Here is a 12,229-nt window from a genome sequence, read left to right as displayed (position 1 = left end):
CATCATGGATTATGAACGTACTTTTGTTAATTTCCTTTTCATAATCTTTAACATGGCTAATATTTAAGTTAGTGCTCACATGGAAGGAGGGAACTAAGATTATCTTATGTATGGGACTATCATACATGTTTTATCTTACTATATGGTATGATAATAGTCATATATTCTTTAATGTTGAAGCTTATCTATCTTATGTATCTACATGTATGGGTGTTCTTGTTAATATGTAATCTGTAATATTTTTTGTTCTGGAATCAAGCTCAATGCTCCTCTTTCTACCAAAAAAAAAAAAAAGAAGAAGAAGTGATGAGTGGTAGAGCAAGGTCAAAGTCCTTAATAATCTGATCATGATTTATGATTCACTAGAGCAGGATAACTTTGTCTCGTCCCCTTTCCAGGTTGAGCCTTGAGGTTACCCATGAGAATTTTGACTTACAAGTGCATGCAAGGAGAGCACAGGTTTCCTGGGTAAAAAGAATTTGAAAAAGATTAGCCAGAGCCTGGTTACTTTCATTAAATAAAAGATAACAAAGAAATGCAAGAAGAAAGCCAGCCAAAAGAACAAGAAAAGAACCATCAAGTAGAACTTTCAGATGCCCTCTAAACACAGCAACCTACTCCAAACCAAGTTGGCTCCCAAACAAGAAGGTCCATCACTTACCTGAAACCCCAGTAGAACTGAGACTATTAGAACCCAAACAGGGAATCAAGAGGTTGTAACTTCAAAATCCCAATCAATCCATCACCATATGATCCAAACTTGATTCACATTCATTTACAGGCGGCTGCTGTTCTAATATTATAATGGCCGTTATAATAATTTCAAAAGCCCATTTAGTTATGTACATCTACAGATACATAGATGCATGCACCATACACAACAGAAATCAATTTTAGAAAATGATTTTTGTTTAGCTGATATCCTATTATAATAGCTGTTACATACATTGCTGCTCATTATTGGCTCACTTAAACATATCAGCTGATATTTTCTGATCACAGTGGCTAATATAAGCTGTTATATAACAGCCACTACTTCGGCCACATTGGTGAATACTGAATAAGGATCTGTCATTACACCGGCATTATCAAAACCTTATTCAGAATCATCCGCATCCAAATCCAAATATGGTTTGCAATGACAGATTAACCCCCAATTCTAATCCAATTGCACTCGGATTTTGGCTTAGATACTGCTTAGTTAAGCAGGCTTATATTCAGTTATGTTAAGCAATGAAGGTACATGCCCCTTCACCATGAAGGATAAGGCGAAAGATATTTGACAGCACATTGCTCCCATTACATTCATGATCTAATAAAAAATTATTATGCAAAACAGGAAAGCTCAATGGAAAGATCTTTATCAATTTCATGAACACCAACTAAATCAGAATCTGATGTAATGATAAATTATATCACATGGTTGGTCCATACAAACTAAATTCCAAGCACACACCTTCCTGGTAACACAGAACAATAAGGTCAAGGAACAGGCATTCTGAACATTAATTTCTTCAAGTCCACGGTGCAAATGATGCACAATTACACCAGCTAAATACAACATGCAAACTTCCACCTCAAGCACTGTCCTAAGAAAGACTTTGTTGATTAACAAACATACAAAAAGCTCACTTCATCAGAAGATGACAATCACACCCAACAACCTAGAAGAAAGTTCCTTCTGGAGGCTGGACTAGTTTCCGGTTTTGTGGTGCTGCCATTTCTTTTTTAAGCTGTGTTAATATAACCTCCATAGTGTACTCGCGTTGCCAGTTTGCCAGAGGGCCAAATTTTTTTGCCTCTACCTGCAATTCATTCGACCAAACATTAGTCTTAGAGACCAGTTGGAGCCTAAAGCATACTGATGATACAAAACTGAATGCAAAGCAAATATCTTTACATGTCTGCGCATGCATGCACAAGCAAACAGGATAGTTAGGAGGGGGTGGAAGAGAGAGAGAGAGAGAGAGAGAGAGAGAGAGAGAGAGAGAGAGGCATACAACTCCTGTCTCAGGATTAACACATGTCATGTTTATTCGTGAGTGGAATCGAACACTGGGTGGTTTTTCAGGATAGTCTTTGTCACAGAACAACTTCAGCTGATATATACGGCCCTCATGAACAGTCTGCAAAACAGTGCAAGTAATGAAGATGATAACAGAAACCAGAATATATTTGGGGTTTAAGTACAAAAGTAACTCACATTATGAGGGCCAATTATTGTGCCTGTCCAGGAACGCATGTAGATGTCATCTCCATCATCCATACCATAGCTAACTGTTCCATCTCCAATGCCCTTTTCTCCTCGTTCAAGCTCTTCTAGCAATCTGAAGTTCCGAGGAACTGTACAAAAATGAAGGAAAATATTGGCAATGGAACAATGAGCCATCATCTTCACAGAATAATGGGTTGTCTCCTGACCAAGTATCCGGCCACAGTACAGTACTCCATGACTTTTATAGAAATCCAAAGCATTCACATAAAAGTTTACAAGCATAAATTAAAATATTCCTGAACTAATTGCTCTCAACCCAAAAACGAAAGGTTAAAAAAAGAAAAAAGAAAAAGACTGCGGAACTCAATGTCTAAAATCATTAAAGCTTAGAGTCTCCACACAAGGACTGAAGCCTTCACATAAGTTTTCTTTTTTCATATTCTGCACGGGTCTAAAGAATCCCAACTTGAAAAGGAAACTGAGCACGGATTTTGTTTTTTCACAGCCATCCATAACCCTCGCATGCATTGAACATTTCCCATACTGGTGCTTTTATGGCAGATAATACTAACAGAATTTCCACCCAATCGAGAATTTCTTGGAACTGAGAAGTTGATACAATACATAAATGTATTTATCTTACATCATGTCTTTGTCTTACATCACTTCGTTCTTCAGCGTTACACAGCCATGTGATGCCATTTTCTAAATTAGTACCAGAAAAAGCAGGTAGACAAGCATGTAGAGTTACAAATGTTTTTTGATCCAAAAAGTCAATAACAATGTAAAACGAAAACATCAGTTAAATGTTCACATAAGAAATTAAAAGACCTTAATCCTTCATGAGACCGTAAATGAGATTAGTTTCTTTTATCCTTGTGTTAATTGAAGTGACAAAAATATATACTTAAATGGTTTTCTACATAGGGTCTTTTAACTCTGAGCAGCCATGCTAATGAAATCTCAAGTTTAAGATGTAATTTCAGAGGATAGGTACCAAGGTAGCATACGGTTGTAAAAGAAAAGATTATATAAGATAATACCCTGAACAATTAAGGCAAACACGCTGTCAATAGTTACGAATATAGTCAAATTTATTTAGGTAGGTTTCTTAATCCACCATGTTATGCTCTTTTTCTTAATTGGAGGGCTCATCACCTATATAATTTTCCTTTGCGAATCTATATCACTAGAGTTATGGCAGAGTTTATGTTTGAATATTTCCACCAAGACATATCTCACTTGGTGAACAATTAGAAAAACATAAACTCTGCCATAACTCTAGTAATTAGTTCTCATACTAGAATTAATGTGGCAAACAATTAGAAAAAGGCACTCATCTCCCCAACCTTGCGTTAGCGCTTTCAAACCATGATAACTTGGTCTAAACAAGACTGTATGCACCTAAAACATTTAAGGATAGGCCTCCCTTGAGAACCCAAAATACCTGTATCTTAGCTAAAACAAGTGCCTGGATTTAATGTTATGGTTCTGAAAGTTATGACTAACTAAACATGAAAACAGGAAAATAATAACAAATAAAATTTAAGCATTCTTCTGAAACAAAATTACTAATCTTAAGGGCACTCAATGATGATCAAACACTCCACACCATTTATGAATTAAAGTGGATGATATAATAACAAAGTGTCTTGATGCTTACTGAGTAATTCCAGATGATTGTGTAATATGTCTAGAGTACTTGAGGTAAATTTATAACCGATACAAGATAAGCAAGATTTTGATAAGTCGACCCTTTACTACAAACTTGAAGGCTTTTTGAACGACGTGTCTTTGGAGTATTAGTAAGCATTAATTCAATTCAAGTTACCTGTTGAAGCTGTTAAAGAAAAGGAACTCATTTTAATGTGCCTTGATACATAAAGGACATCAACTCCTTGCTCAGTCTCCACTGAGTTACCTCCATGGATTTTCACTGTTAAATTGCGGTTTACTCTGTAAACCTTTAGCATTTAAATGTTTTTTTATTGCAAATGGAACAATGATGGTGTTCCAGTTCCTTCCCTCGCTTCTCCAAAGTTAATATTCCAGGATTTGCTTCTGTTACTGGAGCTTTACAAGATCCAGCAGGTAATCCATCTAACCTTTCAATCAACAGAAAGCTAGTATAAAGCTGGTAATTATACAAAGTGCTAAACAGGTTGGTCTAGAAATCATCATCCATGAAATGGTGAAAACATGCAGTTGTAGTAATCTAATAGATAAGACAAGTGCTAGCTTTGTATATCCAAGTTCCAGTTTGGAATATATTAGTAGAAATCCGAAACAGCCAAATGACAGTATGTTGAACTGTTCATGCATTCAGTGGTTAATTGCCAAATGACTTGTATTCTATTGCGATGTTCTCCTGTCTTCAACTTCATCAATAATTTATCTCTTATCCAGCAAATCCATAGATTCAGTAGACATGCCAAACCACAAAGGGAGTGTAGATTTTTGAAAAAGTATATAATCATCTCATTTGTGCAAGTTTAAAACCTGATGCCGGTTCCACATATCTTGGATCTCATGTTGCTTCTCTTTGTATTCACAGGAATTCCTTTTCAGACTACTCAAAACATGAGAGTTCTGATAACATGGATGGAAAAAACCTATGCACAGGGGTTTTAAAGACTGCTAGACTGTCCAGATGCATTGTTATTGCACAAGAAAATTGCATCTCTACCTAGTAATTTGCTTCAGTCTGAGCATCGTGACTCTGGCAGTCCAAACTAGAATACTACACCTTGCTACTTATAGGAATCAAGCTAGGTTTTAACACATATAAGCCACACCCAAAACCTTGGCTGATTCTCAAACTAACCGATCAAATAAGCACCAGTTTCTCATCATAAGAACGTCCTACAAGATTTGAGGCACATCAAGGAAACAATTTGAACCATGAAAATATTATGTTTTGATTAAATAATTCGTCAAAAGAATCGCATAATCTCTTCCCCTTTCCTAAAGTTTCACGGACGGATCTGTCCCAATTTCACTGTAAAACATGGAAAATGAAACAACCACGCGCAATCGTTTATCACAAGCAGCAAGAAAAATACGACCAATGAACAATAAGATATCCGAACAGATCCAGATGAGGCCCCAATTCGATGAAGATTTCGAGGGGAAAAAAAAGGCGAGTTTTTTTCTCACCGACGACGCTGGATCCACCGGAACCTCCAAACGTCATGAAGGATCGCTATTTCTTTCCTCCCTGAATCTTTCTCTCTCGTTCTCTTTCCGGATGTTTCCTTCGCGAGTACGAGACTCCGTCGCAGCCGAATAAATTCCAAGGGTGGATACCTCCACACGTGTTTAGCTCCGTATAATAAAAGTAAAAGTCGGCGTTGGAGATAAATGCTTAGATCCGGACACCTCAGCAACCTCGTGATCAAACGGCTAAGGGAAGTCAACCCAAGACCAAATTTAAAAAATAAATAATAAAAACCGGTAGGCTACGTGCTCCAGATAACAGTTGCTTACATGAATATATCCAAAAAAAAAAAAAAAAAAAAAAAAGTTTTTTTCATAAATATCTTCATCAACATTAAATTTTGCATGAATACCTTTTTTAAATTAATATTTACATGTATAGCCCCGTAAAACACTTGTTTTGCTATTATACTCTTTTTTATCCTTATTTTTTATATGTACCCACGTCGTCCTTAAAAATTTAACGGTTTCAAATTAAAATTATTAAAATACCTTTATTTGGTAGATGTGCAAAAATTTTTTTTATGCAAATATGATTTTTATTTTATTTCAAAAAAATAATTTCAAAATTTTATTTTATTTTTAATTAAAGTAAATATGGCTTTTATTAACGGTGTTAGAAGAACAGTTATATTAGGGACATTTATGCAAAAATAGTATTTTATGAAAGTATTCATATAAATTTAATTTTTAGAAGGATATTCATGAAAAAAAAATAAAAAAAAAGCCGGCAAAGGAGTGGGGAAGCACACTCCGACTCTCTCAACTCCCCCCACCCCCCCAACCCAAAATAGCTTCAACCAATCAAAGACTTATTTGATTGGCAAAAAAATAAAATAAAATAAAATAAAATATTTTTTTAAAAATAATATCATAATATATGATGTCTGAAAAAAATTATATATTTTTAATTAAAAAAAGTGGCAGATAGCTTCTATATTTGGTTGAATATTTATTTTTTTAAAATATTATATACAATATATATTATATTAAAAGATCGTACATTATTCTATCTAAAAATTTAAAAATATTTTTTTAAAAAATATCTCAAATTTCAGCCAATGAAAAGATATTTTTTTTTCATGTCCTATATAAATATAAATTTATTATATATATAAAAAATATTTTTAATTTTTAAAATAAAAATTTTAATTAATATTTTTTAAAAAAAAGATCGACGCTCAAAACTTGAAAGAATTCGATGAACTTGACTAGCTGCCACCTTCAAATCATGCTAATGAGAATGATGATTTGAGTGCATTAAGTTTTGGTTGGGATCATAAAACAATATGATTCTTGTATTAATGGCCGTCCTGCTCAGTCAAAATATCCTTGGCCCAAGGGCCAAACAAAATTGCATATATCCTCTTCATTGTATACTGTTGCTGGAAATTGGACCCGGAGGCGGCCGTCGGCTGAGAAGGAGGAGCTCCGGCGTATGATGGCGGGTGGCGATCCGTCGGCGGGCGGCATCCTCCAGGGGGCCTGCAAAAAAACCGGTGGCCGAGGTTTCCGGCGCCGGCCCTCCGATGCCTAAGTTAGAGGGGGCAAGTGTATGAGAGGAGAGTAAAAAATGTTTCAGGAGTTTCAGAGTCCAACCTCCTCTAAGGTGGAGGGGTTCCCCTTTTATAGAAGGGTACAGGATTACCTGTGATGTGATGGGGCAAACGGGTTACCGTCATGATTGAGCATGTCGTATGAATGAATGCACGATCGTGTGAATTAATGCATTGCCATAGGAGATCAGGCCGGAGCTGACGAGTCATCGTGGCTGATCGGACACAGCCGAGCGAGTCAGTTGTTTGCTGTGGAGGGCTTGAGATCCGTAGATGGCATGCGCATTAATTGTTAAGTGAGCCGGAGATCAGCAGAGGCCATGCACATTGATTGTTGAGTGAGCCGGAGATCAGCAGAGGCCATGCGCATTGATTGTTAAGTGAGCCGGAGATCAGTAGAGGCCATGCACATTGATTGTTGAGTGAGCCGGAGATCAGCAGAGGCCATGCGCATTGATTGTTGAGTGAGCCGGAGATCAGCAGAGGTCATGCGCATTGATTGTTGGCAGCGGAGGCAGGGCATGGTCCCTGATCAAGTTGCAGAAGGATGTGACCGCGGCGGATGGATGGTGAGGCCGGGCTTCTGAGGTCGAGAATGTTGAGGTCGGGCGCCAGGTTGAGAGATCTGAGATCGGGCGCCAGGTCGAGAGCTCTGAGGTCGAGCGCCTGGTCGGGCGTCTGAGGTCGGGCGCTTTGAGGTCGAGCGCCTGGTCGGGCATCCGAGGTCGGGCGTGTCACGCCCCGGATTCGGATCCATGACACGGCCGTGCTATTGCCAACTACTGCCTACAATAGCACGTAGCCTCGTACATGGTTAAAAGATAGTCAAAAGCAGTCAAACTTGCATATATCAAAATATGTGCATTACAACAAAGGATATATATAAGGTACACAGCTTCTACATAGTTTATGTACACAAAAGTATATTTATATCCCCCAAAAATAAAGAAGTCCTGTTGCAAAAGAAAAATGCTTCTAGCAGCTATCACTGGTGGTGATCTTAAAAAAAAAAAAAATTGAACAGGCATGAGCTACACTGCTCCGTAAGTAATCCTGTATAATCTTGTCGAATCAACTAAAAAGGCTAAACATGTTTTTAGCAGGGTTTGAGAAGCTGACATGTATACTATCTAACACATCATCATGATAAAATATTCATGCTGAGTAAATAAATCAGTGTCCTATATCAACAAGAATTTTCATGCATATATAAAAAGAATCGTGCCTCCGGCATGCCGTGGTCATACTCTCAGATGCTACTGCGAAGTCATTATCGGCCACTGGTGGGGCCAGCTCAGTTATTAGGAGGCCACTGGCGGGGCTGGCTCAGTCATTCTCGGCCACTGGCAAGGCCGGCTCAGTTGCATTCGATCAGTAGCTCTTAAGAGTCCATAAACAATACTTCTTGTAGGTAGTACCTCATGGATGCTACGGCGAATTCATTATCGGTCACTGGCGGGGCCTGCTCAGTTATTAGTCGGCCACTGGCGGGGCTGGCTCAGTCATTATCGGCCACTGGCAAGACCGGCTCAGTTGCATTCGGCCCGTAGCAATAAGAACCCTTAGGTACCCCTTGCAAGCAGTGCACATAACTAGATGCAATTCATTATCTTATTTCATATGGATATCACAATTATATAGCAATGTAACCCAATTCATCTTGCATGCATAATAAAATCTGCATAAGCTCAATACATGCATTATCATACATTATATGCCTAAAACATACCACTTATATACATGATGCATAATTCATAACTCAAGATACATAATTCACAATAAAGTTGGGACAGGTTAATTACATGCGTGATCCATAGAAGATTAGGACAGGTTATTTACCGTGACTCGCTTTTTCCCAGGTCTCTCGCGTCCTGGTGACGGATCCTGAGTCACCTAAAATCATATCATAACGAGCATGTTATTTCTTTTTACTTGTTTAGATCCTACCCGAAATTCAGCCCAAGTCTAATGCATCCGTATTGGAGCCTTGATTGGGTCCATATGGGTTAATTGGCCTTCTAATTAGTCAATAGGCTTAATCCCAAGTTTAATTGGGTCAAATTTTGGGTTTAGGGTCAATGTGGCCCATTTGGGCCTGAGTTAGGACCCGTCTGAGGTCAATTTGGCCTCTGGTCCATTGAATTGGGCTTGGATTGGGTCTCATTTTAATTAATTTGGCATGTTAGGACTAACCCAGCTTAATTGGGTTCGAACCCAATTCAAATTGGGCTTAATTTGGTTTAATTTATAATTTGGGCTCGTTCAAGTTCAGCCCAATTTGATTGGGCTCGGGTTTAGTCAAATTTGGCTAAACCTGTTTCCTTTTTCTTTTTCTTTTTCTTTTCTTTTTCCTTTTTCTTTGGGCTTAACAGGTTGCGGGTTCGGATTCGGATCCAACCCGTGAACCCGTTATCAGGGTTTTTCTCCCCCCTTCCTGAGGTTTCCGTCTCTTCATCTCCCGCTCCCCTCTCTCTCCTCTCTTTTCTCCTTCGTCTCCACCGACGACCTCGGTTGCTCCGGCCGGTCCTTCGGCCTTCCTCTCCACCTCCGGCCGAAGCAACCCTCTCTCACTCTCTCTTTCCTCCCCTTCTCTTTCTCTCCTTGGTTCCGACCGAAAGCCCTAGCCGTTTCGGCCGGCCCTCCGGCCTTCTTCTTCTCCTCCGGCCGGATCTACAGCCTCTTCCTCCTTCCGACCTCTCCCTCCCCTTCTCTTTCTCTCTTTCTTTCTTCTTCTCTCTCTTTTTTTTTCTTTGTTTCCGCCGAAACCCTAATCACCTTCTCCCCTTCCTTTTTGCTGGAGACCGGAGTGGGACTTCCCCGGCCCTCCGGCCGAGTCGGGGTTCCCACCTCGGAGCAGTAACAGTGAAAGGCCGGCCCTTTCCCTTCTCCGAAGTGATGCCGGAGAGGGGAAGGGGGCTCGGAGTTGGGTCGGGATTCGGGCTATACCCGAGAGTCTCCACCCGCTCCGTCCACGACGAGGCATGGTCGGAGAGGATGAAGCCTCAAGGTCCGGTGAGTTCATTCATTTATCATATTATTTATTTATTATTATTATTATTTCTTTTTCTTTCTTTCTTCTTTCCTTTTCTTTTCTTTGGTCCTTCCCTCCGGCACCACCACCTCTTACCGGAGAAGAGGTGGTGGTCTGGCCAGGGCTGGCGGCCTTGTGGCCGTGTCTGTGCCGGCTCGGCTAGATCCGGCGGCCCGGGGCTGCCCCCCAAGCCCTAGGGTAGCCACAGCCGATGCTGCGGTACCCTGTTCATCCGCAGGTCGAGCTCGGTTGGGCTCGGCGCGGGTGATCGTCGGGCTCGGGCCTGGGCCGCGGCCGTTCTCAGGCCGGCCCGCGGCCTGTGGGCCTTTCTTCCTCCTCTGTGCCGGTTTCCTCCCCTCTGTTTCATTATTGAAACAGAGGGGAGAACACCCCACAGAGGGGTTTCTCCACCCCTGTTAAAATCCTAACCCCAATGTTCCTTACCTTGGTCGGTTTGCAGTCGGGCAGTGACTCTTGGGTGGTACATCCCTCCTCTCCTAAAGCTCCAGTGTTTCTTCTACCTTTGGCTCCAGGGCTTCGGCTCTCTAGTTTAGTGTTCTAAGGGGTCAGGAGATAGAGGGTACAGTACTGGGGCTTAAATAATTTTGTTTAAGGGATGAGACCCATCCCCCCTTCCCCTTTGCTCCGGGGGCTTCCAGCTGCCCCCTTGTCTCAGGCCCGCCGGAATCGGCTGCCAGCAAGGGGTGTGAGGTGGCGGCCCCCGGTTTTGCATGACTGAGGGTCCTTCAGTGAGGTCCCATCTTCCCCTGTTCTCTGGTCCGGGAGCTTCCAGCTGCCCCCTGTCTCAGGGGCATGCGGTGGCCCTCCCTCTGCCGGCCAACTATGGCCCTGTCACTTCCCTTCTCAGCATGAGGTGGCAACCCCTTCACGGTTGCCACCCTATCAGTACTGCCCATACAGTAAAATCGGGCCCCACTCCTCCCTAACTGGGCCTTAAAATATTGGGCCCAGTTGTTAGTGGGCTCGGACATTACAGGGCGCCTCTGAGGTCGAGTGCCTAACCGAGCGTCTGAGGTCGGGCGCTTCTGAGCTGGCGATGTGCTCACGTGCTTTAGGGCAATTTACATTCCCCCAACATATACTAATAAATGACATAAAGGGTTCTCTTTTCAGCATTTTCTCTGTGCTCTACTTAGCGACAATCAATGGCTTTATGATTGCTATATTGTATTAAAAATTATCACACGCAGCAAGCTATAGGGTGTACATTAGTCATACCCAATATAATTATTTTCGAGATCTTAATAAATAAACACGAATTTTGGACCTTGTTATGAATAATTTTTTCTATGTTTATAAAGTAACTTTTGGAAAGTTTCATGGCCATTACATATGAAATAAAAATTAATATAAACAAAAAACTCCAAGGGTCTAGTTATCAAATCCTATGTGTTATTCTTTAAATAGTGACTCATTAGTTTCATGGACGTTTTGTCAAAATTGAATTTTTGTGAGCAACAACTATGGAAGGTTTCTGGATCAAATATAGAGTAGCCCATGTTGGTTATAGGGTCATAATATGCGAACACGTAAAAATTTCTGAATGGTTTTATAATCATGCCTGAAAATTAAAAATTATTATAAGCGACATACAATAGATGGATTGCTAATCAACTTCTGTTAAACATATTTAATATAATGGCCCTATAAAATTTCAAGGGTCATAATATGAGAAATTGTAGAACTCGTTTAGTTCACGAGAAGAGGAGAGAGTAGAAAAAATCAATGCAAAAATGAAACAATACTTCATGGATGGCCGGAGTTTTCAAATGAGAGATAGGAAAGTAGCTTTTTCATAGAAATAAAATTTCCATATTTTATAAAAAAAATATATGCTTGACATGGAAAAGCCACTTTTCCAATGATGAAAATTGTATTAGATTCTTTCCCCATAATATGCTTAAGCCATCATGATCTTCTTAATAGCTTTTTTTAATAATTAATCTTAAACTATAAAAAATGTACTATTAAAAATTACCACAATATAAAAAAGTTGTGGTTATTTTAATATAACAATATATTAATAACTATTTAAAATTATCACAATATAAAGAAGTTGTTTAACTATTAAATAAAAACTCAATCCAATAAATATTTTTATTAGCTATATTTAAATATTCAAAATTTTTTTTAAAATTTTAGATTAAAAAATATTTAAACATAGCGATTAGAAATATATTCTGATCTTTT

General features: G+C 39.6%; 1 protein-coding gene across 1 annotated transcript; it reads right to left on the bottom strand.

Annotated features, from left to right (window-relative positions):
• Positions 1-1,383: 1,383 nt before the first annotated feature.
• On the bottom strand, positions 1,384-5,532 carry LOC103717413 (ubiquitin-conjugating enzyme E2 variant 1C-like). The gene is made up of 4 exons (XM_039118449.3): positions 5,372-5,532; positions 2,204-2,343; positions 2,001-2,126; positions 1,384-1,805 (listed from the first exon to the last, which is right to left on the bottom strand). The coding sequence occupies exons 1-4, from the start codon at positions 5,406-5,408 to the stop codon at positions 1,665-1,667; spliced, it is 444 nt and encodes a 147-aa protein (XP_038974377.1). The 5' UTR covers positions 5,409-5,532; the 3' UTR covers positions 1,384-1,664.
• Between the last annotated feature and the right edge of the window lie 6,697 nt (positions 5,533-12,229).

The sequence above is a fragment of the Phoenix dactylifera genome, chromosome 10 (assembly GCF_051530095.1).
Source record: "Phoenix dactylifera cultivar Ajwa chromosome 10, Ajwa_hap1_PhDact_Kaust_v1.1, whole genome shotgun sequence".
Classification (NCBI taxonomy): domain Eukaryota; kingdom Viridiplantae; phylum Streptophyta; class Magnoliopsida; order Arecales; family Arecaceae; genus Phoenix; species Phoenix dactylifera.
This window is presented reverse-complemented; position numbering and strand designations above follow the sequence as displayed.